At 51.0% G+C, this 24,270-nt stretch overlaps 1 protein-coding gene across 7 annotated transcripts; it reads right to left on the reverse strand.

The window, feature by feature from the left end:
- Window positions 1–1,175: 1,175 nt before the first annotated feature.
- SEPTIN3 (septin 3) lies at window positions 1,176–24,270 on the reverse strand. 7 transcript variants are annotated; one of them, XM_053584790.1, is made up of 11 exons: window positions 22,803–24,270; window positions 16,166–16,357; window positions 12,530–12,658; window positions 12,027–12,108; window positions 11,547–11,684; window positions 9,936–10,053; window positions 9,015–9,110; window positions 6,489–6,588; window positions 4,952–5,003; window positions 4,565–4,658; window positions 1,176–2,480 (listed from the first exon to the last, which is right to left on the reverse strand). In XM_053584790.1, exons 1-11 carry the CDS (start codon window positions 24,268–24,270, stop codon window positions 2,415–2,417), a joined length of 2,535 nt encoding a protein of 844 aa, XP_053440765.1. In that variant the 3' UTR covers window positions 1,176–2,414. The 7 variants fall into 7 exon arrangements, with proteins under 7 accessions (XP_053440765.1, XP_053440770.1, XP_053440769.1 ...); XM_053584795.1 differs by lacking the exon at window positions 22,803–24,270 and adding an exon at window positions 20,421–20,852 and having other exon boundaries at window positions 6,489–6,585; XM_053584794.1 differs by lacking the exon at window positions 22,803–24,270 and adding an exon at window positions 20,421–20,806.

Genomic DNA, 24,270 nt, shown 5'->3' on the forward strand with positions numbered 1-24,270 from the left:
CATTAGACTAGATGAACTCTTAGGTTTCTTTTCTTTTCTTTTGCAGTTTTTGGCTGGGGCTGGATTTGAACCCACCACCTCCAGCATATGGGGCCAACGCCCTACTCTTTGAGCCACAGGCACTGCCCTTACGTTTCTTTTAGCCATGACATTTCATGTTCACCGAACTGCTTTGTCACTCATACCTCACTTCTCTTCATCTCAGTGTCAAGACGCCACTCCAGTTCCTCCTCTCATCACTTTACTTGAGTGACTCCAAGAGCCTCCTCATCTCCCCCAGATTTCTCATCAAGATCTCCCATCTCCTGGGTGGCACCTGTGGCTCAGTGAGTAGGGCGCCGGCCCCATATACCAAGGGTGGCGGGTTCAAACCCTAGCCCCGGCTGAACTGCAACCAAAAAATAGCCGGGCATTGTGGAGGGCGCCTGTAGTCCCAGCTGCTCGGGAGCCTGAGGCAGGAGAATCGCTGAAGCCCAAGAGCTAGAGGTTGCTGTGAGTCCTGTGACATCATGGCACTCTACTGAAGGCAGTAAAGTGAGACTCTGTCTCTACAAAAAAAAAAAAAAAAGATCTCCCATCTCCTCCAACTTTGACCCCTCCAAACCACTTCCCATCATTCACCTTGCACTCACCCTACAGAATATTGAGGCCTCAAACATAATTGTTATCACAGAGAAATAATACACAGGTGAAAGTTGTGTTATTTGTTGGCTTCAAAGGAGAGTGCACCTCAAAGAGAGGAAAGATTGAGTCCAAGGAAGTCACAAGCTTAAGTTTAAATTCTTAAAATATGCACTGTAAAACAAGCAGTTCTCTAGGCAAGATGGATCCACTCCTTTCATTGACTTAGTCCTTAGGCCTTCAGGAAAAAGCAGAGGGAAATCTAGGAAGTTAATGGAATGAAAATAAACATTTTCACTGGAGACAGACTATGCAAAGCACAGCATCCCTTAAGATCAGGTGTGATAGCTCTATCAACTCATTTTGGATATAAAACCCTAGGAAATGATGACTGGTGTCCAACCTCATGACAATTCTGACCTCACAAAGTATTCCCATCTCTAATATCTGTGGCTACTTCTTACCAAGATGGTCTCTGTCTCAACCTCCACACATGGATGAGATGATATAATGGCTGATTTGGTCAAGGAGCACAAATAAGGTAGGCCAGGCAGTTACTGTTCAAACAGCAATGTTTAGTTGTACAACACATAAAGTCTAGCAACACTTACAGGACAACTTTGAGTGTCTGTTGGCTTGTCTTCAACTGGGAAATTGAACCATAATGTCATAAGATTGGCTGGGACCAGTAATATTTAAGAAATGGGTTGTTCTTGCATCCCCTAGGCTTGGGCCTCTTGCTCCATCAGAACTTGGTTGTAGATGAATGGCCCACAAGTCACCAGCCTTTAGCAAGTTGTGTCCAGGTGGAGGGGCAGGAGGGGTGGGCAAGGAAGGATTTTATAAAGACACAGTGTGTGGGGCAGTGGCAGCCGACATTCGCAAACATTCATGCATCTGATGGGGGCTTTGCCCTTCGCGGGGTGTTTTCCATTAGCCTGTTGCAACCATCTATAGGGAGACTAATTCAGTATTCGCAGTAATGGGGTGGGGTGAGGTGGGAGTAGGCAGGGTAGTGGGGAAGAGATCTCTCTTATTGCTAAGTGGACAGGAGGGTGCTATTTTTCTTCCTAGGGTATTTATCTCATGGGTTTCTGGGTGTGTTGTGTGTTGTTATTTTTATAAGTTTGGGGATAAGGAAGTAGATTCCAGTACTGTCTTTTCAGAAAAACCACTCTTCCTATGTGGTTGCCTTATGGGGAGGGGAGGGTATGTAACCTCACTCTGGGCCAGCCACAAGTGGTGATTTTTAAAAAGTGATCCTAGCCCTTGCTCCCCAATATTTGTAGTAACCTACCCTGATGAACACTTTTAAGAAATGAAGAAGACACCCTTGTCCCACATTATGGCTCACACTGCTGACCTCAATGAATCTGACAAGCAGAGAAGTTGCTTTCTTGACCCTCTCAGGAAGCCAAGAGTAGTTCATGCAGATGAATGGATACAGAGCAATGCTATTGCCCTTGGAGATGGTTACAAGTAGCTGGTGTGGGTTTACAAGGGCAGAAGAAGCTCTGGATGAGTTCCTTCATTCTACAGATGGACTGGGGCCGGCTGACACAGACGATGGAGTACGGCAGTGATGGAGGAACTCCATTCCACTGGGAGGAGGGGAGTTGGGTTGGAAAAATGGAGGAAGCAACTGTCCTAAGGAGGCAGCTGGCTCCTCCCACCTGCTGAGGGCTGAGAGGGGCTGTGGTGGTGGGCTGGACAAGCATAGCACTAAAAAGGGCTTGGCCCTGCGGCAGCACAGCTGAGAGGGATGGAGGGAGAAGCAGCGCTTGAAATGGCCTTCATTCAGCAGTGGGGCAGGGGGTGGCTGGCACAGGAGGAAGGACAGTGCCCAGGAGGCCTTCTCCCTGCAGGGGAGTTGAGAACAGTTGAGGGTGTGGAGACCAGAGGCTGGCAGCAGACATATAAAACAGTTCATCCAAGGCGGGCCGAAATCAAGGTTCAGGGGTGCCATGCACCATTCTATCGGCCTCTCCAATGCCCACCACCCACACCCCTAGATCTTCCCCTGCTGGTCCCAGGTGTTCAGTGCCACGTATCCACACAAGACTGCTCACTGGAGCAGCCAGGGATGCCTTTTCTGTTGAAATGTAGCAACCACTGTGCTACAGCTCTACTACCCTGACAGGGGCCTACCCTATAACTCTGTGAACAAAGGAGGATGAAGGCTGGGTAAACAAGCCTCCAGGAACATATGAGACCATGACTTTTGGCTCCCTGGTGATCCGATCACCCCACCTCTTTTTCTCCTGGTCCATTAAATCTTGGGTCTTAAGTCTATGTTTTTTCCTAGCACCTGAGTGATAAAGGACTATGATTATAAACACTGGGATTCATAGAGGACCAGTTAAATACCTAGGCTGGACCAGGAGATGGGACGGGAGGTTGTATGAGGTTATTGTAAACAGTATCACTCGATCTTTTCCCTTTCCTAAGGCTAAATTGTTTCCCTAGCCCCGAATTTCAGCAACCTTACAGATGAAGGGAAAAAAGTAACTTATTCGTACAACAAACGGGAAATATATGCATTCATAAATACAGGGCTTTGGGGAAAGGCTAAATGTAGGGTGGTGGGGGATCACCAGGAATGTCTACAGTAGTCAGGAAGGGGGAAATCAGAGAAAAGCGGAGAAAGACAAACATGAATGTAATTAGCTTCACAAAAGTGGGGGAGAATAGAAGAGCAGCAAAATGGATGGCAGGTATGTATGAGACAGAGGGAACAACACAGAAGCCACCTTAGGATAGAGAGGGGTCCAAAGGAGAGAAGGGAGGTGTGGTCTGAAATTTGTCTCTGAAAGCAAACCACCAATAAAGACAAATATTGTCTATTTCCTCTGATGCTTCTTTAGAATTAGTTCTCCTAGAACTTAATGGCACCATAAGCGGTTCTCACTTGACCAGCCCTGAAGCTTCCTGTAACCAGACCCTGGGAACCAGATACTCACTGGGTTTCCCTCTTTGCCTTGGCTGCCCACAAACTCAGGGCCCATGTCAACGCTTGACTGCAGAAACTTTCTTTCCAATTCCTCTCTATGGCTCTGATTTCTCTGGTAATTCAGTTTGTACTGTCCCGTGCTTTTAGTGGTGATCTTATTTGAAGGTGGCCTAAAAGTCATTTTTGGAAGTAGACTGGGCATGAATTCTAAATACAGAAATGAAGATAAAGTGGATTAATCTAATGGGCAGGAGAGAGGGAAGGGGAATGCATGAAGAAAGGAGGGGGAGGGAAAAAGAAGACAAAGTGAGAAGCAGAGGCAGCAACTGGCCCAGAAGCAGTCTGCAATGGAGACAGGTGGTAGCTTTTGGACGGTGAACATGACACAGACCGAAGGGTGGAGCTCCACGTCCTAGGGTCTGGCCTACTTCTCTGCTCTCCCATGATTTTCCTGTTCCCAGGAAGTCCTAGCCTTACCCTAGACCACCCCAACTTACACGGAGGGTTATCCTGAACTCCCCACCCCCACCCATGTCTAGCTCTGCTGTACCAGTCCTTAGTCTCTGAGCCCCTGTTTGTGGGCAGGCTCAGAGATAGTTGACTGTGGCTCACCTGCTCCCACCATTTCTAAGAGAACTCCCCACCCCAGCCCTCTTGAGTGAAGCACACGGCCTAGTTCTGAGACAGAAGGAAAGGAGACAGATTAACAGTCACGGAGGATCCAAACGTACAAGGGACTTCGCAGGAAGGGCAATGAAAATACCTCACCCCTGCGTGCACACACACACGCACACTCTCTCCCTCTCTCACACACACAATGTAGACAAGATGCTCCACAAATACCAGACAGGCCTGTGGGACAGAGTTGAAGGGAAAAGGTGGTGGGTGATGGGGTTTGGGATTTGTGTGTGTGGAGAAGTGGCTATGTGTGATGACACAGAGAAGGGGTCGTCAGGGGTTACTCTCGTGGCTTTCCTCTGTGTCCACGCTCACCGGAGGGAGGCCGCCATTGTCATTGAGCCTCTTGGCCCTGTAAGTCTCATAGTGGATGTTGTGTGTCACTTCCTTGAGGTCCTGGAGGTGGGTCCTGAAGGACACAGGGTGAGAAGGAGGAGGATGCAATTAGGGAAGGAAAAGGCAGTGGTGACAAACATCTGAGGCTACTATGTTGCTCTGATGGACCTGGACCCGACGATTAGGACCCACTCCCGGGAGCCAGTGATACTTCACATGCCCTTCTGCTCCAAGACAGGAGTTGGAACTGGGCAGAAAGCTCTGTCAAAAAGATTCAGAGACTCAGAAAGTGAATCTGAGCAGATGGTCCTTGTCCCAAAATAATTCAATGTGCTATCTAGGCTGAGGGTTGGGGAGGCATCTTACCTGATGACAAAGTCTCGAAGCAAGGCAAACTCACAGTGGTTGAGGTTTTCCACTATGAAGAAAACAAAACAAAACAGGTGGCCATTTCATTAATGCAGTAATACCCAGGCGGTGAACTTCTGTTCAGATCATGGAGGCATTTTGGAGAGAACCAAGGGTTATTCTGTAACCCTTCCAGAAGTTTGCTCGCTTTCATGCACTGGATTTTATTCACTGAACTAATGTTTACTAAGTAGCTACACTGGGCACCATGCTATTCTACACTCTAGAATTATAGCTAAGAGGGACTATTATTTTTCCCATTTTTATAGAAAAGAAAACTAAAGCACAGGGAGTGTAAGAAATTTGCCACAGTCTAAGAGGAGTCTATAATTCCTTAAGGAGATTATAATCTGACTGGAAGAAAGTAACACACATAGAAAATAACAACTGAGTCATCTTAAAAAGGTCATGCACTAGGTAGATTAAGTACCTAGTATTAGGGAAATCACTTGTCAGGGATTGTGGGAGCAGAACAAGGATTAAGACATGAACCCTCTAAACTCGTAATCTAATGAGACAGACAGACATTCTCAGAGGTAATTCCAATTTAAGGCAGATGTTAAGAAAATGCCATTAAAAAAAATCCCAATAGGCTCGGCGCCTGTGGCTCAAACAGCTAAGGCACCAGCCACATACACCTGAGCTGGTGGGTTCGAATCCAGCCTGGGCCTGCCAAACGACAATGATGGCTGCAACCAAAAAATAGCCAGGCGTTGTGGTGGGAGCCTGTAGTCCCTGCTACTTGGGAAGTGGAGGCAGGAGAATCGCTTGAGCCTAAGAGTTAGAGGTTGCTGTGGGCTGTGATGCCATTGCACTCTACCCAGGGCAACAGCTTGAGGCTCTGTCTCAAAAAAAAAAAAACAAATCCCAACAAAGAGTAAAAAGAAAATGAGACACTGTTAGCCCACAGGATGATCTTTGGTCTGGGAATCAAAATATCTGAGTCTAAAATCCAAGTCTCACCACTAAAAAGTTATGCAACCTTGGGCAAGGCACCTAACCTGTATGGAGATTCCAGGGCCTCAGCGACTTATAGGCTTACATTCTGAGCACAGGAACCTGTGCTCCGCTCCCCTTATAAGGTTATCATAGTGAATGAGATCATTAAAGTGATTCTTTGACAACTTTCAGAACATTAATAACTGCCCAAGGTCACATCCATTTATAACAAAATGGAAATGGCAACATCTGAACAACCCTTCAGATCACAACCCCCTTTTCTGGTTTTCTCAGTCCCTACTAATTTCTCTGTGTTCTAAATTCCTTTGAATCGCCAAGTCAGTGCTAAATTGATCTCATTGCTTTCTGCCCATATCATCTTCTCAATGAGACTGTAAGCTCCATAAAGGCAGAATCTGTCTGGCATTCGCGTTTATATCACATGTCTATAGGTGCTCTGACCATTATTAAGATGCTTAATAAATGGTCACTGGATAATGGATCAGTAACCATTATGTGGCCAGTATGTGTTCATCCAGAGGATGCACTGAATTACCTTCAATGATCCCCCAGGGAGTTTTTCTGCCGAGGACCCTCTTGCCATTCACTTGGTACTCCTTGTCACTTCCCACCACAGCGAAGGGCATACTCTCCTGCTGTACAGGGGCAGAAACATAAACCAGACACATGTGCACAGTCATCCTCTTACAACCTGGGCATCCCAGGGCAGGGCAGCATACAGTCCTCCCACCTTGACTAACACATTTCTTTTCTTCTTCATTTTTTTTTTTTTTTTTTTGAGACAGTCTCTACTCTGTCGCCCTCTGTAGAGTACAGTAGCATCATAGCTCACAGCAACTTCAAACTCTTGGGCTCAAGCAATCCTCATGCCTCAGCCTCCCAAGTAGCTGGAACTACAGGCACACGCCACAACATCTGGCTATTTTTTAGAGATGGGGTCTCACTCCTGCTCAGGCTGGTCTCAAACTTGTGAGGTCAAGCAATCCACCTGCCTTGGCCTTAAAAGTATAAGCCACTGTGCCTGGCCCCGAGCCACACATTTCTGACGCTCACTCAGTGATACCACTGATGGCAAGACTCTGCCTCTTGAAAACAGCACTGGACAGGGAGTCAGGAGGTCAGGAGGTCAGGAAGCCAAAGCAGACTGCTTAGCTCCAGTTAAATCAGCTTCCCTGCAACTGTAGAGCATTTCATACTTTCACAGTGCTGCAACACACAACTTTTTGTTGGTGTTGTAGTTGTACAGATGGGAGGTCACTGTGCTACCCAGGCACTTCTAGGTTCAAGTGATCCTCCTGCCTCAGCCTCCCTAGCAGCTGAGACTAAAGGTGCCTGCCACTGTACCCAGCTCACGTGTCTTGCTTGATTTGGAACCACCCTGAACTAGCTAGGACAGGCAGACCTCTCTCAAACAATACCCACCCAAGTAACAGCCAGACCCACTAATGCTTTACACCTGCAGTCCTCATCTCCCAGTCTGTACAACATCACCATGTGAGCTCCGTCTTATTCCATCTCTGCCCCCCTCCCGCCCTCATCATGAAACCAGTCCCTGAAGCCAAAAAGTTTCTGTCTGTTCAGTGCCTATTAGGAACCAGGACATACTGCAGGAGATGAGCAGTGGGCAAGCAAGCAAAGCTTCAGTTGTATTTATAGGTCCCCATGGCTTGCACCTGAGCTCTTCCACCTGTCCCATTACCCTGCCACCCCCACTCACTATCTGTGGTAAAATTGTCTTCTAAGAAACTGGTCCCGGCTGCCAAAAAGGTTGGGGACCACTACTTTATACCATTTCCCATGAAACCTACTGGCAGATACCCACACCCACCAAACTCCCAGAGCTCGAGGCCACTTTATGAAATGTGTGGGCCCCTCCGCTATTTCTATTCACTCACCGTAACCAAACAGCTCACTTTAGCCTTGAACTCCTGGGTTCAAGCCATCCTCTCAAGTAGCTGGAACTACAGGGGCATACCCACCACGTCTATCTAATTTTTAAAAAGTATTTTGTAGAGATGGGATCTTGCTGTTGCCCAGGCCAGTCCTGAACTCCTAGTCTCATGAAATCCTCCTGTCTTGGCTTCCCAAAGTTTTGGAATTATGAGTGTGAGCCATCACACCTGGCCAGACTATCCATTCCTGATGGAGGTGGAGACTCAAGACTCAAAACAGTGAGTGATTCATCTCAAGTTACAGTGGATTAATAGAAAAGCCCAAACTAGATACAAGGATTCTGATGTGGAATCACAGAATCGTAGGAATTTAGAATTGAGAGAGAACTTAGAAATCACGTAGGCTGATCCTTTCCAACCCAGATTCATGGAGCCTTAAGATCCCTAGCAGGAGGCCTAGAGGCTGCTGGGAGGGCAGAGAAAGCAGCTCTGTTTGTATATTTTGTATACTGGAGTTCTGAGATTTAATCTTTTAAAAACAGTTCTTTTGAGGAGGAAAAACGCCTATAAACCACTCCCCTAGACTAACTCCTACATTTTATAGAGAGGAAACTGAGGCAGAGTCTGACTAGAGCATAGATTTCCCTAGACCCCAGCCTGATGCTTTTCCTGCCTGGTACCCCTTCCATCACCCCACATTCTGGTTTTGCCAGACCCTGTGAAGGAAGTGGAGGCTTTTGTGGGTCAGACAAGGTAGGGCAGGCAATGCAGAAAGAGATAAGCACATAGGCCATGTGTAGTGGCTCAACCTGTAATCCTCTGGGAGGCCATGCAGGAGGATCAATTGAACTCATAAGTTCAAGACCAGCCTGAGCAAGAGCAAGACCCTGATTCTACTAAAAATAGGAAAAATGATCTGGACATGGTGACACATGCCTATAGTCTCAGCTACTCAGGAGACTGAGGCACGAGGACCACTTGAGCCCAGGAGTTTGAAGTTGCTGTCAGCTAGGCTGACACCATGGCATTGTAGCCTGGGTGAAAGAGTGAGACTGTCTCAAAAAATAAAAAAGAAAAGAAAAAAGCAAAACATCAGCAGGTAGACAGAGAAGGTTCATGAATCAGTCCCAGACAGCCTCTGTGTGATAAGCGGAGCACCAGGCGCCTACCCTGATTTTGTCATTCTCCGTCTTGTCCTCCAAATCTTCATCAAATTCCTTCTGGGGGTAGAATTCAATGCCATTTACTTCAAGCTCCTTGCGAACCTAGAGGCAGGGAGGAGATGCAAGGTAGCCAAGTGATGAGCTGAAGTCAGCCATTGATAATCTGAACTCCGAGACCCAGGGCAGCAGGAAGGTCCTGAATAAATGCAAGGTCCAATTGTACGATTCCCACAGCTCAGCCCAAGAACAGACCCAGTCTAAGGCTTCAGGCCTCTGCTCCTCACAACAGCTCACTTATCTCAGGGTCCTTAAGACTAAGGTTTAGACAAGCAGCACAGCTGAGTCCGGATCCCACTGGGCAGAGCTCATGCTTCTATGGGTTATGTTCCTATTTGGAAGGAAAAGAGGTAAGGTTCCCCCCCAACCCCAAGCCTCTCAGTCTGTCCTCTGGCTTAAGTCTCACCTCCTTTAGGAAGCCATCCAGGACCCCTTAATTGCTCTATCTGATTGCAAATTTATTCAAGGCAGCATCTCCCTCCTCCCCTAACCCCCTATTCCCATGCATCCAGCACAGGGTTGAGCTTATAGAAGATGCCAGTAAGGAATGGACAGCAATCGACTGACTGACTAGTTCAGTCCTTCAAGTAACCTCACTTTTGAAGAGTGATCCTTATGTTCATGGTGGTCTCTACAGGTAGGACTAGAGGGTGGGAAGAAAGCAGCCTGGAGCTATACCCTCCTCTTCATCATGGGTGTGCAGATACCACCAGCCTCAGCCTCCTTAATGGTTAAGTCGGAGCTGGGGTGGAGTGATGGGCGTGTCAGGGTTGGGGTGAAAGAAGAATGACAAGGGCTAGGAGAAGGCTTGGACGCAGTGGCAGGGAAGGAAGGGATGGAGACAGGGAAAGGAGAAAGAAGGCTTCTTACCCTTTGCTTGAATTCAGACTTCTCCTCCAGGGTCATGGTGTCAGCCTTAGCAATGACAGGGATGATGTTCACAACTTTGCTGAGGTGTTTCATGAATTCAAGATCAAGAGGTCGCAAGCTGGGGCCCAGAGAAAGTGAGATGTCAGAGCCATCTTGCCCTTCCGCAGTCAACCACCACCAGTGCTCTAGGGCACCCTCAGAGAAGAGGACTGGGCTGGCCATCTGGCTGAAGCCAAGAGGCTGCTCCCTCTCCTGACCCATATCCATTGCCTCAGAGTCTGCAGAGTGGTTGCGCCATCTTCATTTTTCTTCCTCAGCCCTCCACACAAGTGCTGCCTCTATGCAAGCCCCCCTCAGATCACCCCTCCATGACATCAGTTCTGACCTAGGGATTTCTTTCTCCTGGGAACATCTGTGGACTGTCAGCCCCACTCATATGTCCCTATGTCATGGTTGCTGGAGTGTGTCCTATTCTACCTCTGCCCAGCCCCCACAGTTAGTCCTTCTCGGCCTGGCTGGGAGCCTTGCCCTGCTTCCAACCTGAGGGCCTAGCCTATGTCCCACCCCAGGTTTGGGGGCCATAGTCTGGCTCTATTTTTTTTTTTTTGAGACAGAGTCTAAAGCTGTTGCCCTGGGTAGAGTGCCGTGGCGTCATAGTGCACAGCAACCTCCAACTCTTAGACACAAGTGATCCTCTTGCCTCAGTTTTTCTATTTTTAGTAGACATGGGGTCTTGCTGTTGCTCAGGCCAATCTTGAATCTGTGAGCTCAAGCAATCCACCTGCCTCAGCCTCCCAGAGTGTTAGGTTTATGGGTGTGAGCCACCACACCCAGCCAATCTGGCTCTATTTTGCAATTAGATTAAGTCTGGCTGCCTGATGGTTCACTCTGACCAGCGTCAAAGCCTAGGGAGAGACCTTTAATTGAGTCCTTGGGCCCAGCCCAGACTTCTCATTTCATATCCTTCCTCACCTGCTGAGTGCCTGGTTCCTACAAAATTTGGGGCCCTCCATGCATGTGCCACCCTCTCAAGCACTGAACTCGGGCCCAGTAGCTGGCTTAGTAGTAAGTTATGAGATACCCTCCCTTCCCCCTACAGGAAGGTCGCCTGCCCACTGGGATCTCCATCCTCTGCCTGGTCCTGGCATGTCCTTCACGGAGCCCACCCATCACTCTGATCGGAGTTCTCCCACATGCTCTGCTTGTGGTCAGCCTTTATCTCTAGACACCTGGCTCCTCATACAGAATTGGCCACCCTCCATGTACATGCAGCTGGGTTCCACACCCCACCAAAACACCAGCCCAGCCTGGTAGCCCTGCCCCTGCCTCCTCGGGCCTTGTCCAAGTTCTCTCTGCTGATGCACTTATGCTATAGTGCTGGGACACCAGTGGGCAGGAGGGTGGCTGGCATTGGTCAGCTTTAACCTCCTAGCAAGAAAGCCAGATTTTCTTGTGAGAGGACTGCGGAATCCCAAGGTCACAGGGCCATGACTATGTTCCAGCCCATCTGGCCCTCCAGGGCTGAGTCAAGGAATGGGTTATTCAATCCAGAATGGGGACAGATGATGCAAACTAGAGCCAGGCCTAGCAACGAGTGGGGTTGGTACATACGAGTGCCCCGTGGGGGAGATGAAGTAGAGGCAGCAGTGGACGCGGGTGTCAGGGATGCGCTTCTTCCTAGCGATGTTCACCTCCTCCTTTAGGAACTTCTCGTACTGCTCATTGATGTACTTCTCAATGGGCTCCCAGCTGAGGGGCAGGAAAAAGTAGATGGCCGCATCAGAAAGACAGGACCTGGGGACTCAGCTTGGGCAGGGTCCAGGTAGCAATTGCCTCACACCCATCTCGTTTCCTGCCTTCCCTGGTGGCTCTAGGATACCTGCGGACCAGTTCTCCCTCAGCACCCCCTCCTGGGTGATTAGAGAGCAAGAGTAGAACTCTCCTGGGATCTAGCTTCTGCGTGGGCTATAGGAATCTGCAGAGTGAGGAGGAACAAATTCCTGTTCATTCTCAATGTGCATGAAACTGCACCACATTAAGTATCTCCCTAAGAGAGTCTTAAGGGTGAAAATCTCAGAAGCAGACAGATACCAATTTTCATTGTTGATCTGGTCTCCAAAGCCTGGGGTGTCGATGACTGTCAGCTTCATTTTGACACCTCCTTCCTCAATCACTGGGGGATGAAAAAGAAAAGTACCAGAGAGGTCAGTCCTGTAGCTGACCCCACGTTCCCTGCAGCCTGCTAGCTAGTGAGTCCCAGGCCTCTTCTTTTCTTCACGACCAATAATTGGAAAAGTCAAGTTTAGGTTCTTCCCCGCCTCCACACCTTTTCTCATGCTGTTCCCTGCACCTCCTTCTTTCTGCCCAAATCCTGCGCTTTATCATCCAGCTCAAGTCCCCCTTCTTTGCATTCTAGTCCCCTCCCCTTGCTGAACCAGCAGTCTAAGGAGTCTGCTTCATAGACCGTAGTGCTCAGTCCTGTTGTCTTAAGGTTGCCTTTCCTTTGTCTTATTCCCAACAAGCCCCATTATTTCCCCTTTCTGGCAGAGGCCCCCTCTGAACAAAGCCTAGCTGGGTCCCTGCCTGGTCCTCACCATGCCCAATTGCTTTGATCTCCACCGTCTTGGGGATCTTCTCCTCCCGGTTCCAGCTGGAGGCCTTGCGGCTCACTTGGGATTTGAAGAGTGTGTTGACCAGTGTTGACTTGCCCAGTCCACTTTGGCCTGCAGCAAATCAGGAGGAGGAGGAGGTAGGGAAGTCCATATCCACCTCTCAAGCCTAACAGCTCCCCATGAGCTTACAGAATTCTAGAACTGTGATTCAGGCCAGCGCTTGTTTGACCACTCCCTGGGGGGATGGAGAGGCTGAGCGTGGAGAGCTGGCAGGTGGGAATGGCTTCCAGCTTACTGCGAAGGCCATGGGACAGTGTCAACTGGATTCTCTCTTTCCTGGAGCCCCAGAACCCCTGGGAAAGGGGACAATCCCTGCATCTGTCTGGCACAGTGGTTTTTGTTTTTTTGCTTAGGTTTTCACTCTTTAATAATATTAAAAGTAAAAACAGAAGTGCTTTGCATTCTGACACTGCATAACGCACATACACAACTGTTAGCAAAATTTATCTTTACATCCACCCCGTGAGGCCTGCAGCAGAGCCATCTTTACCCCCAGTTGAGATGGTCCTAGAGAGACTAAGCCTCTTCTAACATAAAATACGTGCAAGGCAACAGCACCGATAAGAGTGACACCAGGAACCTGAACCAAAGAGTCTCTGGCTCTGTGTCCACTCTCAGTTCTAGTGTAGCAGAGAGGGCACTGCGTGAGGAGGGGGACAGGCAGCGGCACCACGGCATCTCTACTTTCCTCACGCTGGCATTCTTTTCTCCTGTTTCCCACATGCAATTCTACAGGAGATTTCATTTCAAGGAGAATTTTCACAGCTAAAAATCATTTGAAAACCACAGGTCTAGGCAGTGTTTCTCAAACTGTAACGTGCACAAGAATCCCACAAGAAAGCCTTACAACTGACAACAGCGTCAGAATTGCCTGGACACTCTTAGGAAATGCAGAATAGATGCCACCCTGGATCTATGATTCAGAATCTGCATTTTAACTGGGCTTCCAGAGGAATCATGTGGATGCTCACGTATGAGAAATGCTGGTCTAGAGCATTCTTGTGGAATGTTAGAAAAGGAACCAGGCTGGGGTATAAAGGCCTCGGGTTCTAGACTCTACATGTCTGTTCCCCTGAATGCCTTTGCATTAGTCGTGTTAGCTGCTCTGGGCCTCAGTTTCCTTATTGATAGATTGGTGGGGAGAGAGGGAATTGGATGAGACCAGGGATGATAAATAAGGTGCATTTCTTGTCACAGCTGATCAGCTGGTGGTAGCCATCTAGACTGTTATGTAAAAAGGCTAGATCTGGGCTCAGGACTGAACATGTGCCATGACTGCCCAGCAATGTCTGTCACAGGCACCAAAGGGAGAAGAAGTGGCCCACAGGTTTCAGAGTCACCATTCTTGATCTGGGATGTTTTCCAAGGTCATCTGTTATGGCCAGATGCGTTGGCTGACGCCTGTAAGCCCAGCACTCCGGGAGGCTGAAGCAGGTGGATCACTTGCGCTCATGAGTTTGAGACCAGCCTGAGCAAGAGCGGGATCCCGTCTCTACTAAAACTGAAAAACTGAGGCAAGAGAATTAGTTGAGCACAGGAGTTTGAGGTTGTTGTGAGCTATGATGCCATGGCATTCTACCAAGAGTGACAAAGTGAGACTCTGTCTCAAAAAAAAAAAAAAAAAGTCATTTGTTAACTAAGGGTTTTTTTTGTTTTTTTGTTTTGTTTTATTTTGTTTTGAGACAGAATCTCCACTCTGTTGCCTTCAGTAGAGTGCCATGAAGTCATCACAGCTCACAGCAACCCCAGTCTCTTGGGCTCAAGTAATCCTCTTGCCTCAGCCTTCCAAGTAGCTAGAACTACAGGCACCACTACAATGCCCAGCTAGTTTTCTAAGTGTAGTAGAGACAGGGTCTCGGTCTTGCTCAGGCTTGTCTCAAACTCATGAGCTCAAGTGATCCACCTGCCTCGGCCTCCCAGGGTGTAATCCCAGAAGATTACAGGTGTGAGCCACCTTACCCAACCCTTATTCATTAAGTATTCTTGAGTGCCAAGTGCTGTTCTAGAACTGGAGGCACAGTAGTGAACAAGACATCATTCTTACCCTCAAGAAGTCATTCTGTGTGAGAGAAACCAAAACATAAGCCGACAGTTACAATATGTTGTAATAACCACTGTGAAAGTGATAACCACAAGATATTGTGACTCCAGCCTCTCTGGGATCCAAAACACTTCTAGGAAGATGCAATAACTAAGCTGAAACCTGAAAGATGACTTCAAATGAGCCATAAGAAGCAGGAAGGGAGTTCTAGACAGAGGGAACAGCAAATACAAAGACTCAGAGGTAGGAAAGAGTGTGGCAAGTTGAGGAGACCTGTTCCTTGAGAGTGAGGAGTAGAATGCCAGGTGGGAAGTGGTCAGGGACAAGTTAGAGGGGTAGAGCCAGGGCAAACCAGGTATTTAAACTTATCCTGAGGTTAAAAGAGAGTTATTGGAGGGTTTTAGGTAGGATGGGTGACTTGAGTTTTGCAAGTTGGAAAGATTATTCAGTCACTGGTGGACAATGGATTGGTGAGAAAAGGAGGACAGAGAAGGAGTGGGGTCAGTGTCATCCCCAAGTGCAGCCTGTAGCCCAGCTAACAGGGTCCTTGAACCGCCTACTACCAGTTCCTATGATAAAAAGTTTGCACCTGGACGTAAATCAACTATGTCACTGAGCACATTGCTCAGTTCAGCTGATGTTTTTTTTTTGTTTTTTTTTTTGCAGTTTTTATGGCCGGGGCTAGGTTTGAACCCGCCACCTCCAGCATATGGGGCCAGTGCCCTACTCCTTTGAGCCACAGGCGCTGCCCACCAGCTGATGTTTTTTATAGTGAGATTTTCCGGGCGATCTGCGCTCTGGCCCAAGCTCCACCTGAGCTTATCTTGCTGCAGGTTGGCACTTTGTGCAGCATGGAGTCAGGTGGCCGTGGCAATCCAGGTGAGAGACCTAGCTTGGCCTAGGGTGGAAGCTGGGGAGACAGAAGGAAGTGGGCAGACACGAGAAATACTAATGAGATAAAATGAATAGGACTTTTTTTTTTGGACTTGATGACTGATCGGATTGGAGGATAAAGAGGAGGAGCGAAGGATGGTGCCTATGTCTCTGTTTCAGCACTGAGGGGGCAAAGGTCCCTTCCTGCTCTCACGTTCTGTGGCGCTACTCAGTAACCAAGTCCCTGGAAATTCTCTCAGAGTTCTAAAGCACTACAGCAGATCAAAAAAATACCACCCTTCATCCCTTTCTCCCACTAGCTCTTGAAGGTAGAAAAGGACATTGATGACTCTCTGGTGTCCCAAACCTGAAAACAGGCTCAGGCAATGTACTATGTACAACTGCCTATGTACACCCAGCTGGTGATGGGTTCAGGCTGACTATGCACCCAAAGCTCCCACCCCTGGATCAGCAAGTCCTGAGGGGAGAAGGCGGTCAAGTCTCTGTGATCAGCATGGTGAAATACTCTCTTCTAGAAAAAGTGCACTCCAGAGAAGCCAGCACTTAGGCTCTTCTGGGGAACGAAATGGGATTTTTAGGGCTGCCTGCCGCCAGGCCTCCAGTGACCCCATGGCCCTCCATACCAACAACCATGATGTTGAAGTCGAAACCGGTCTTCATGGTCTTCTTGCGCATCTGCTCGATGATAGTGTCAATGCCGATGTAGCCCAGCAGGTTGGAGTTGATGCTGACGGGCTTCATGGGCACTGCCGGCTTAGGCCTGGGCTCAGGCACCAGCTCTGACATGGCTGCGTCCGTCCTGGTCTCTGGGAACCCTGCAAACCCAAGATGGGAGGAGTTAGAGGGGCAGGCAGGAGGAGAGCAGGGGTCATGTGGAAGCCACAGTATGTTTCCCTTGACAAAGCATCATACAGACTTGGGACTAGAGGGGACCAGGTCCTTCATTCCATAGACGAAGAGACTTTGGTCCAGAGGAGAAAAGACCTGCCTAAGAACACAGAGCAGTCAGGAGCAAAATCTGGACCAGCACCAGGTTCTCTAGTTGCAGAACACTTTCCAATGCCCTTCTGTCCTCCAAAGCCCACACCTGAGGGTCCAGCCCAGGGGTTTCTCCACCTTGGCACTGCTGACATTTGGATAAATCCTTTCTGTAGGGGTGCTGGCCTCTACTAGATGCCAGTCATAGCCCCCCAGTTGTGACAATCCAATGTAGACAGCGCAAAATGTCCCCTGGGGGGACATCATCACCCCAGTTGAGAACCACTACTCTAAGAAATGTCTAGGGTCATTCAGACCAGAATCCTGACTCACCAAATAAAGGGCAATAACCCCTTAGCATCCCGGACTGACAGCTATTGACTGTCACTGACTTCAGCTGCTTCCTCTTTTAGAAGCACACAGGACTACCCTTCTCTGTAGAGCAGGCAACACTCCTGTCTCCCAGCCTCGATGTCCTCTCTGTTCCATGAGCACCAATGCAAAGTGGGGGGGGGGGGGGGAGTATACGCAGAAGAGCATCAGACACCCTCCCATAGTTTTCAGTCTGTGGGACCAGGGACCAGCAGGAAGGAGACAGGAACCTGAGAGAGCCATCACTTGCCTCAGATGACAGAGTGTGCCCCTGGAATGGTGGGTAGCAAAAGAAAGGGGAAGGTGAAGAACCAGTCCCTCTCCAGTGGGGAAAGGCAAGTCACGGGTATGTTCACACACAGGAGGAATCTCTGGGCTTCCTTATCAGACCACTGCCCACAAGGTAGGTTCCAGGATAGAGCCTTCCATCTCCCCACCCATAGAATGGGAGTTTGGGGTGAAGCAGAAAGAGCCTGACTCTGCCACTCATCAGCTTTGTGGGTTTGGCAGACCCCCTCCCCCTATGAGCCAGCACTCCCTCTGTAATGCTAGGATTGTGATTAGGGCTGTGGTGAGCATTACACGAATAATGCTTAGGAGCACTGGACATGGTCACTCACAATCCCAGATCCTCTAGCCCCTGCCCCTTCCAAGTTCACAGGAGGGACTTGTCTAGAGGGGAAATTAAATAGGGCATGTTAAAGCACTTGTTAAAGGGAGGTGCCACCAGATGCTAATGACACAAGCAGAGTTACCAGACTCTATTCTCTCAAGGACGCCTTCCAGCTTTGCCATTCTAGAATCCTGAGGTTCATGACTATAGCCCTGCAGAGTCTCAGCCTCATAGGGAGGCCTGATGGAGCAGCAGATGGGTAGGAGGAAGAGGGGACAGGAGTGCCCTTGTTCCCCACCACCCGGTCCTTCCACCAGTACTGGCAAGACTCTCTCTCCTGATGGGAAACTTCTTTCCTTTGTCACTGTCAGGCACAGCCAAATCTCACAGAGCCTCAGACCTCCCCAGGGCCTGGCGTGGCTCTCTCGCACTTCCCAGGAAGCTGTTGCCAGCCAGGCGGCTCCAGACGGCAGCAAGATTGGCTCAGCGTGGCAGCAGCTGACTCTCAGCAGCCTGGCCCTGCTTCTCCACTCCCGCACATGGCTCGAGGCCCCCCTCAGCACACCTGCACTGGGGCCAATGCCCCACTTTTCCTACTCAGCTGGCTATTTCCATTGCCCTCATGCCTCTGCAGCTGTGCTCAGGCTCCACAACTTGTGTTGTGAGAAACACGTAGGGTGGAGGGTCTTATTCCCATTTTACAGACCTGGAAAGTGAGTCCGGTATTCTTATAAAGTGCATGTCCTCACCACAGCTGCTCAGACCTAGCCTATGAACTGCAGTGGTCTAATAGAGCACTCCCAAAAGACAGATGCTGAGTAAGAGGAGGGCATCCAGATTCCCAAGCAACCCTGGGGGCTACAGCCAGCCTGCTGCCCAGCATGGACAGGGCCACTCTCGCTTTCATTCTTCCAGAAAGCATGTACGACCACCCATCGTGTGTACTACATGGAGCATGTGCTGGCAAGTCAGCCCCTCCAACTACATGCCAATTACATGGCAGTCCCATGCCAACAACAGCCACCCATCAGTAACATATACTGCAAACATGCTGCTGGTCACTATGCCACAGCTTTACTGGAAGATTCTGTGCCCGCTTCTGTCCCTGGCTGTCCCCTGCTCCTCCTTCACCATCCAGCTCAAGTGCTACCCCAGGAAAGCTACTGCTTTCCCATCTCCCATGGATGCCTCAGCCCCTGTGCGTACACTGGTATTCACCACATGCAGTCGTCCTTTCATTCATTCCATCCATCCCATCAAGGCCACTTCATATACTGTCAAATGGGCATCTATCCCAACAAAGCTTGAGATTAAATGCCAAGGACACTTTGGTACTCCAGACAAGGTCACTTTCCCCAAGGGCCCACTGTCTGGTGAGGTTGCCTGGCAGGTACATGAAGACCTCCAGGGCATGGAACAAATGCTGCCCTAGAATTGGACTCTGTACACTTACAGTTCTCCTGTCCTACCAGGCCAACTAAAGACAGGCAGCTAAGCCAGGCGTGGATACCGGCTGGGTGACCTCTGGGACCCTCAGTTTTCTCCCAGAAAAGTGGGAATGGTACCTACGGAGGTTATACAAAATCATGGACGTAAATTACCTGGCACTGCATGTGTCCTAGTTCCCACCCTTCTTTAGGGCAAGAGCTATGTCTTATTGATCTCCGTGCCCCAATGGTCCCAACAGCATACCTTAGGCACTCAGCAGCGAATGAAGGAATCAATGTGCCCACCCCAGGGTGAGGCAGGTGTCACTTCAGAGCTATCACTTTTCTCTTCCCTCAGACCTTTCTCACTGTGCAGAGCAGCCCACCCCTGGCCAGCAAATGGCTGTTGTGTAGGCCACAGGCTCAAGTTGAGAGAGCCCTCCTCCCTCCCTGCAACAAGGATAGGAGTGGGACTCCCCCATGCCAGGTAAAAGCTCAGGATGGGGTCATAGCAAGATGCAGCTCAAGCATGCCATCCTGGCTAGCTGGTCCTTACTGCCCCTCCTAAGTTCCCAGATCTCCCAGGGTCCCTGCAGAAGAGGGGATCTGTCTACAGTAACTTCTGCCAGGAGCTACCTGCCCCATCAGTGCTCCAGGGAGAGGCACTGTCTACCTGACTCGGCTATGGTGGGGTCACCCACAGAACCACCACCTCATTCCCATTATGAGCAAGGGCCCTGGTGCTTTCTTTTACAGGAAAATCAATGGCTTTGTCTTTGTCTGGCTCAGAGACCCCACCCCTCTATTGAGAAGGTGGCCATTGGGGGAGGGGACCTTTCCAAAATAACACCTACCAGGCTGGCTTAGTGCTGGCCCCTTCTTCCTTCCCTCCTGATCTGGGGATCTCCCCCAACCCTCAGCAGCCTTCAGGACCTCACCTCCACCCACAGATGCAGGTCCAGTCCTCCCCAGCCTAGGCTCTCGGAAAAGGAATCACAAAAAATATCTTAGTCTTTTCCCATTTCAGGAGCAAAAGACCCCCCCCTCCTTCTTCCCCTATCCTAGTCCTCTGGAGGCCCTCGGGTTCCCTTGGAGACCACCAGCTGGTGCCTGTCTCAGCGTGTGCCTGGGGGAGGAGGGAAGCCGGGATTTATGTGTCAGCGCACAGGTCTCTTATCTGGCTGTACGGGACCTGGTACCTGTGCGTGGTGTGTGTGTGAGCGTCAGTGTATTCCAGTGTGGGGCTTTCTATGCGCATCCGAGTCCCTGCTGGCGTGTCCGTGGGTCGCTGAATCTCCCCGCGTCCTGTGTGTGCCTTTCTCCAAGATTTTATCTCGAGGTATCTGTCACCGTGTGTATGTCCGTGCATATGTCACCGCGCGTGGGCTCCTCAGCGCATCAACCCTCCCCCTTGGAGCACCTCGGCCGCGCTCGCCGGGGCCACAACCTCCTCCTGGCGGGTGCCGGTGGCCGGACCGGCCGCCCTACCTTTGGACATGAATCCTCCTTTGTCTCTGTTCCTCTGAGAAGATGCTTAGGGCGCGGGGTTGCAAGGCTGAGCGGGGCGCGGGCTCCCCCCGGGCCGAGCGGCCCCTGCAGCCGGGCCTCGCCCCTCGGCGCTCTCCGCCCACCCGCCCGGCCCGCGGCCCCGTCGCGCCGCCCCTGCGCCCCGCGCCGCCGCGCCCGCCCGGGTCCTCGCCTCGGCTCGCTCGGCTCCGCGCTGCCCCCGTCCGCGCGCACCGAAGCCGCCGCCGCCGCCGCCGCCAGCAGCCGCCGCTGCCACCCGCATCACGTGACCGCGCGCCCGCCGGCTCCGCGGAGGGCCCCTCCCCCTCCCGCAGCGCCCGCACGCCGGAGCCGGCGCTAGGTCCGGGCTGCGGCGGCCCAGGAGGCGCGCGGGACGCCGTTCCCGGGGGCTCCGGGCGCCCGGCAAGGAGGGTGTCCGAGTCTCAGGCCCGGCCCCTTACCCTCTGGGCTGGGACCGGCGCGGGGGGCGCAGGGCACCAGTGGCAGCTGCTGGCGGCCGGGCGCGCGCGCGAGTCACGCGGTGGTTGGGATGTTGCGCTGGCTCATCGCGGTTCTGCCCAGGCCCGGCGCTTGTAGAGCCCTGAGTCGGGGCCCGGTTTCTAGGCCCTGTTCAGGGCTGAGCCCTCTAATGTTGGGCTAGTCAGGAACTTTCCCCAGCCTCAATTTACCCACTAGAAACATCATCCTTCGTGCATTCAGTCAACATTAGTGGACAGCATGTTGCCAGGCCCCATGGGGCACAGGGAGGAGGATGACCATCCTTGCCATCAAAGGTTCTGGGTCTAGCGGAGGAGACAGGAAGCTAGATTTTCGTAATGAAGGGGTTTGCACAGGGTACTGTGGGTGCAGGCAGGTGGGCATCCTGGGGAGGGAGGGGTTGTGGAAGATGTTTTTGGAGAAGGTGGGGGCGAAGAGGGAGAGGCCAACGGAGGCAAGAGGGAAGAATGAAACGGCATCCTACACAGAGGTGAGAGCTGCATGGTGCTGGCAGTCAACACAGGGCTCTTAGGTACGGCTGAAGCGCAGAAAATTCCAGACAGTTGTATAGCACTAAGAGGCTGGAGAAGTCTGCAGCCTTGGAAGCAAGGCTAGGGAGCCAGACTGTAAGGGAAGGTAAGGGTGAGTCATGGAGGATATTAAGCCAAAAGTGCAGCCGTCCAGTATGTGAGTCCCTATGGCAGCTGTGTGGAAGAGGAGGGAGGTGACCTCACATGGGCAGAAGGATGGAAAGGAGGGGACAGACAGCTGGATAGCTGGATCAAGTTTCAAGAGAAAGATGAGGGAAAGGAGGATACTCAGGATTCTCATCAGGAGACAGAAAGTAGGTGCTGCCTGCCACAGAGGGAGTGAGGTCAGGGGGCAGGAGGCAGTTTAAGAAGAGAAGAGAAGGCTGCCTCCCACCAGGCCCAAGAGATGTCTGGGTGGAGGAGTTTAGCAGGCCTGGCTGTCATGTCTGCCTCTCAAGGGAGAGGGCTGGGCTATGAGAGGGAGAGCTGAGGGTGCTCAGGGAGACCAGAGCCTGGGTGAGGTCTCCTGTTCGGGTGTGCAGAGCAGGATCAAAGGGATCCAACAGCCTAAAGACCCCATTCAGGCCCTGGACTGGATACTTTCCATGGACCTTCCAGACCCAGAACCTCCCAGCATTTGAAATGTTCAAAATGAGGCTGCCCAAAACAGGCTCCCAAGATCTGGGTTCCATTCTGCTTACTGCCACCAGTGGCTTTAGGCATGTCACAGATTCTAAGACCAAATGAACATGTGGCCCTTGTGTTGACCTGTTTATAGTTCCATGGAAGACTTCTGGATATACATGTCTTCAACTTACCTTTCAGGACCAAAGGGCTGTGGGTGAGGGGCCAAGAAAGAGCCTCCCAGATAAGTCTCCTTCTAAGCAATAGATACCTTCCTAAAAGGCTGAGGGTGAATGGATTTAGGTCACAGGTGCAGACATTATCTCACACTCAGGGGAGCGAGGCAGTGGCAACTTATTCCAGTGCCAGTCAGTATTTTCACAGAGGTTTGCCTTAAAAACTGGACTCACCATTTGAGCACCTGATGATTCCAGCTCTTCAGGAAACAAGCAACAAAAAAAACCCAAGCCTGAGAGATACTATAGGGAGGAGGACTCACATAACTGCTGCTAAGTTAGGAACCAGCTCAGGCACACCCCCTATGTTCAACCCTCCACCCTCTATTCCCTTCCCCCCCAAAACCCATTCAACTCTGACCTTAGAGTCCTCCCTCCTTTCCCCAACTATCCAAGCACGACCCATTTCCAGGCTCATACCGCTCCCATGCCCTTCAGCAGCCCAGGACATCCCCAACCAAGCTCTTTGCATTTACCTTTGCATTCTCTGGCCAGGTCCAGCATGGCATGCTCTGTGGCTTGGTCTGTGGCAGCATCTGTTGCAGGGTGGCCCAGGGCTGGTTCTGTGCTTGAAATCATTGGGCAGGTAGCAGTGTCTGATGCGGCCAGGTTATTAGCACTATCCAGTGTGGTCTGCCCAGTGGCTGGGTCTGGGGTGAATGGCACGACTGAATCCATAGGTGTGCCCAGCCTGGCTCCATTTGCTTTAGCCAAAGCCATGGCTGTTTCCAACCTGGTTGTGCCCAGTTTGACTGGATCTGGTATTGCCAGCTCCATGGCAGTGCCCCCTGTAGTCATATCTGGCTTGGTTGTGCCTGTTGTAGTCAAGCTAATGGTTTTGTCCAACTTGCCCCTGTCTGGTGTAGCCATGTCTTTGCTCAGCTTGTCTGTGTCTGGGGTTATCAAATCCATCACCGTGCCTGGCTTGGTTGTCCCCACTGTAGTCAAATTCTTGATTGTGCCTACTGTAGACAACTTGATGGCTTTGCCTGATTTGACTGTGGCTGCTGTAGATAGGTCCATGGCTGTCCCCAGTTTGGTTTTCAGACTGGGTAACTCTGTGCCTGTGTCCAATCTGGGTGTGTTTGGTGTTACCAAATTGGTAGCCAAACTAGGTCTATTGGTGGCCATTGTGGTTAAATATCTGGCTGTACCTGCCCTTGTATCCACAGCAGTCAAATTCACAATAGCATTGGCCCTTTGGAGACGCACCCGGGGCCTGGGGATACCCCTGGACCGGGACTTGCCTCTTGCTGTAGAAGCTCTGGTAGGCATATGGGTAGTCATTGGGACAGGGTGCCCCTGACCCGCTGGGCCTGGCCCCACAAAGACTGGCTCACTCTTGGCTAAATGGGATTGGAAAGGTAAGGCCAGGTATGAAGTCACCAGGGGCTTCTCCACCGTGGGCATTCTGCTGGATTTGGTCAGACTTGGATTCACTGGGCCCTCAATGTGGACCCTGCCCCCTGGCATCAGGGTCACAGGTGGTGAGTCTGAAGCAGATGGCCTCCCTTCCGCATGGGTAGCAGGCTTCTTTCCTGGGGTGGACAACTCTTCCCAGTGAGAAAGTAAGGGCTCCCGGGGCCATGCCTGGCTGTTCTGACGGAGCGTTAAGGAGATGGAGCTGAGTTTCCTGGGCATGAGGGTGTTGGCAGGCAGCGGGCTCAGGGAAGCCCCTCGGGCTGTGCCAGTCTCTTGTGGGGGCACACTTTGGGCCCTGGCTCCAAGTCCTGGTCGGCGGGAAGTCTGTGGGGTATGGCTTGGGGGGAAGGCATCCAGACGGATAGTCTTCCTGAGGACAGGGATGAGGGGGGACACCCCACCAGGGAGCCTGGAGGGACGAGTTGAGCACCCTAGCACAGGACTATGGGAGAAGGAGCTTCCAGGGCCTGGGCCTCTGTGCAGCTGCATCTCTGGAGGAGCAGGTGCCAAGCTGTGGTCCAT

This window comes from Nycticebus coucang, chromosome 3 (assembly GCF_027406575.1).
Source record: "Nycticebus coucang isolate mNycCou1 chromosome 3, mNycCou1.pri, whole genome shotgun sequence".
In the NCBI taxonomy this organism is placed as follows: domain Eukaryota; kingdom Metazoa; phylum Chordata; class Mammalia; order Primates; family Lorisidae; genus Nycticebus; species Nycticebus coucang.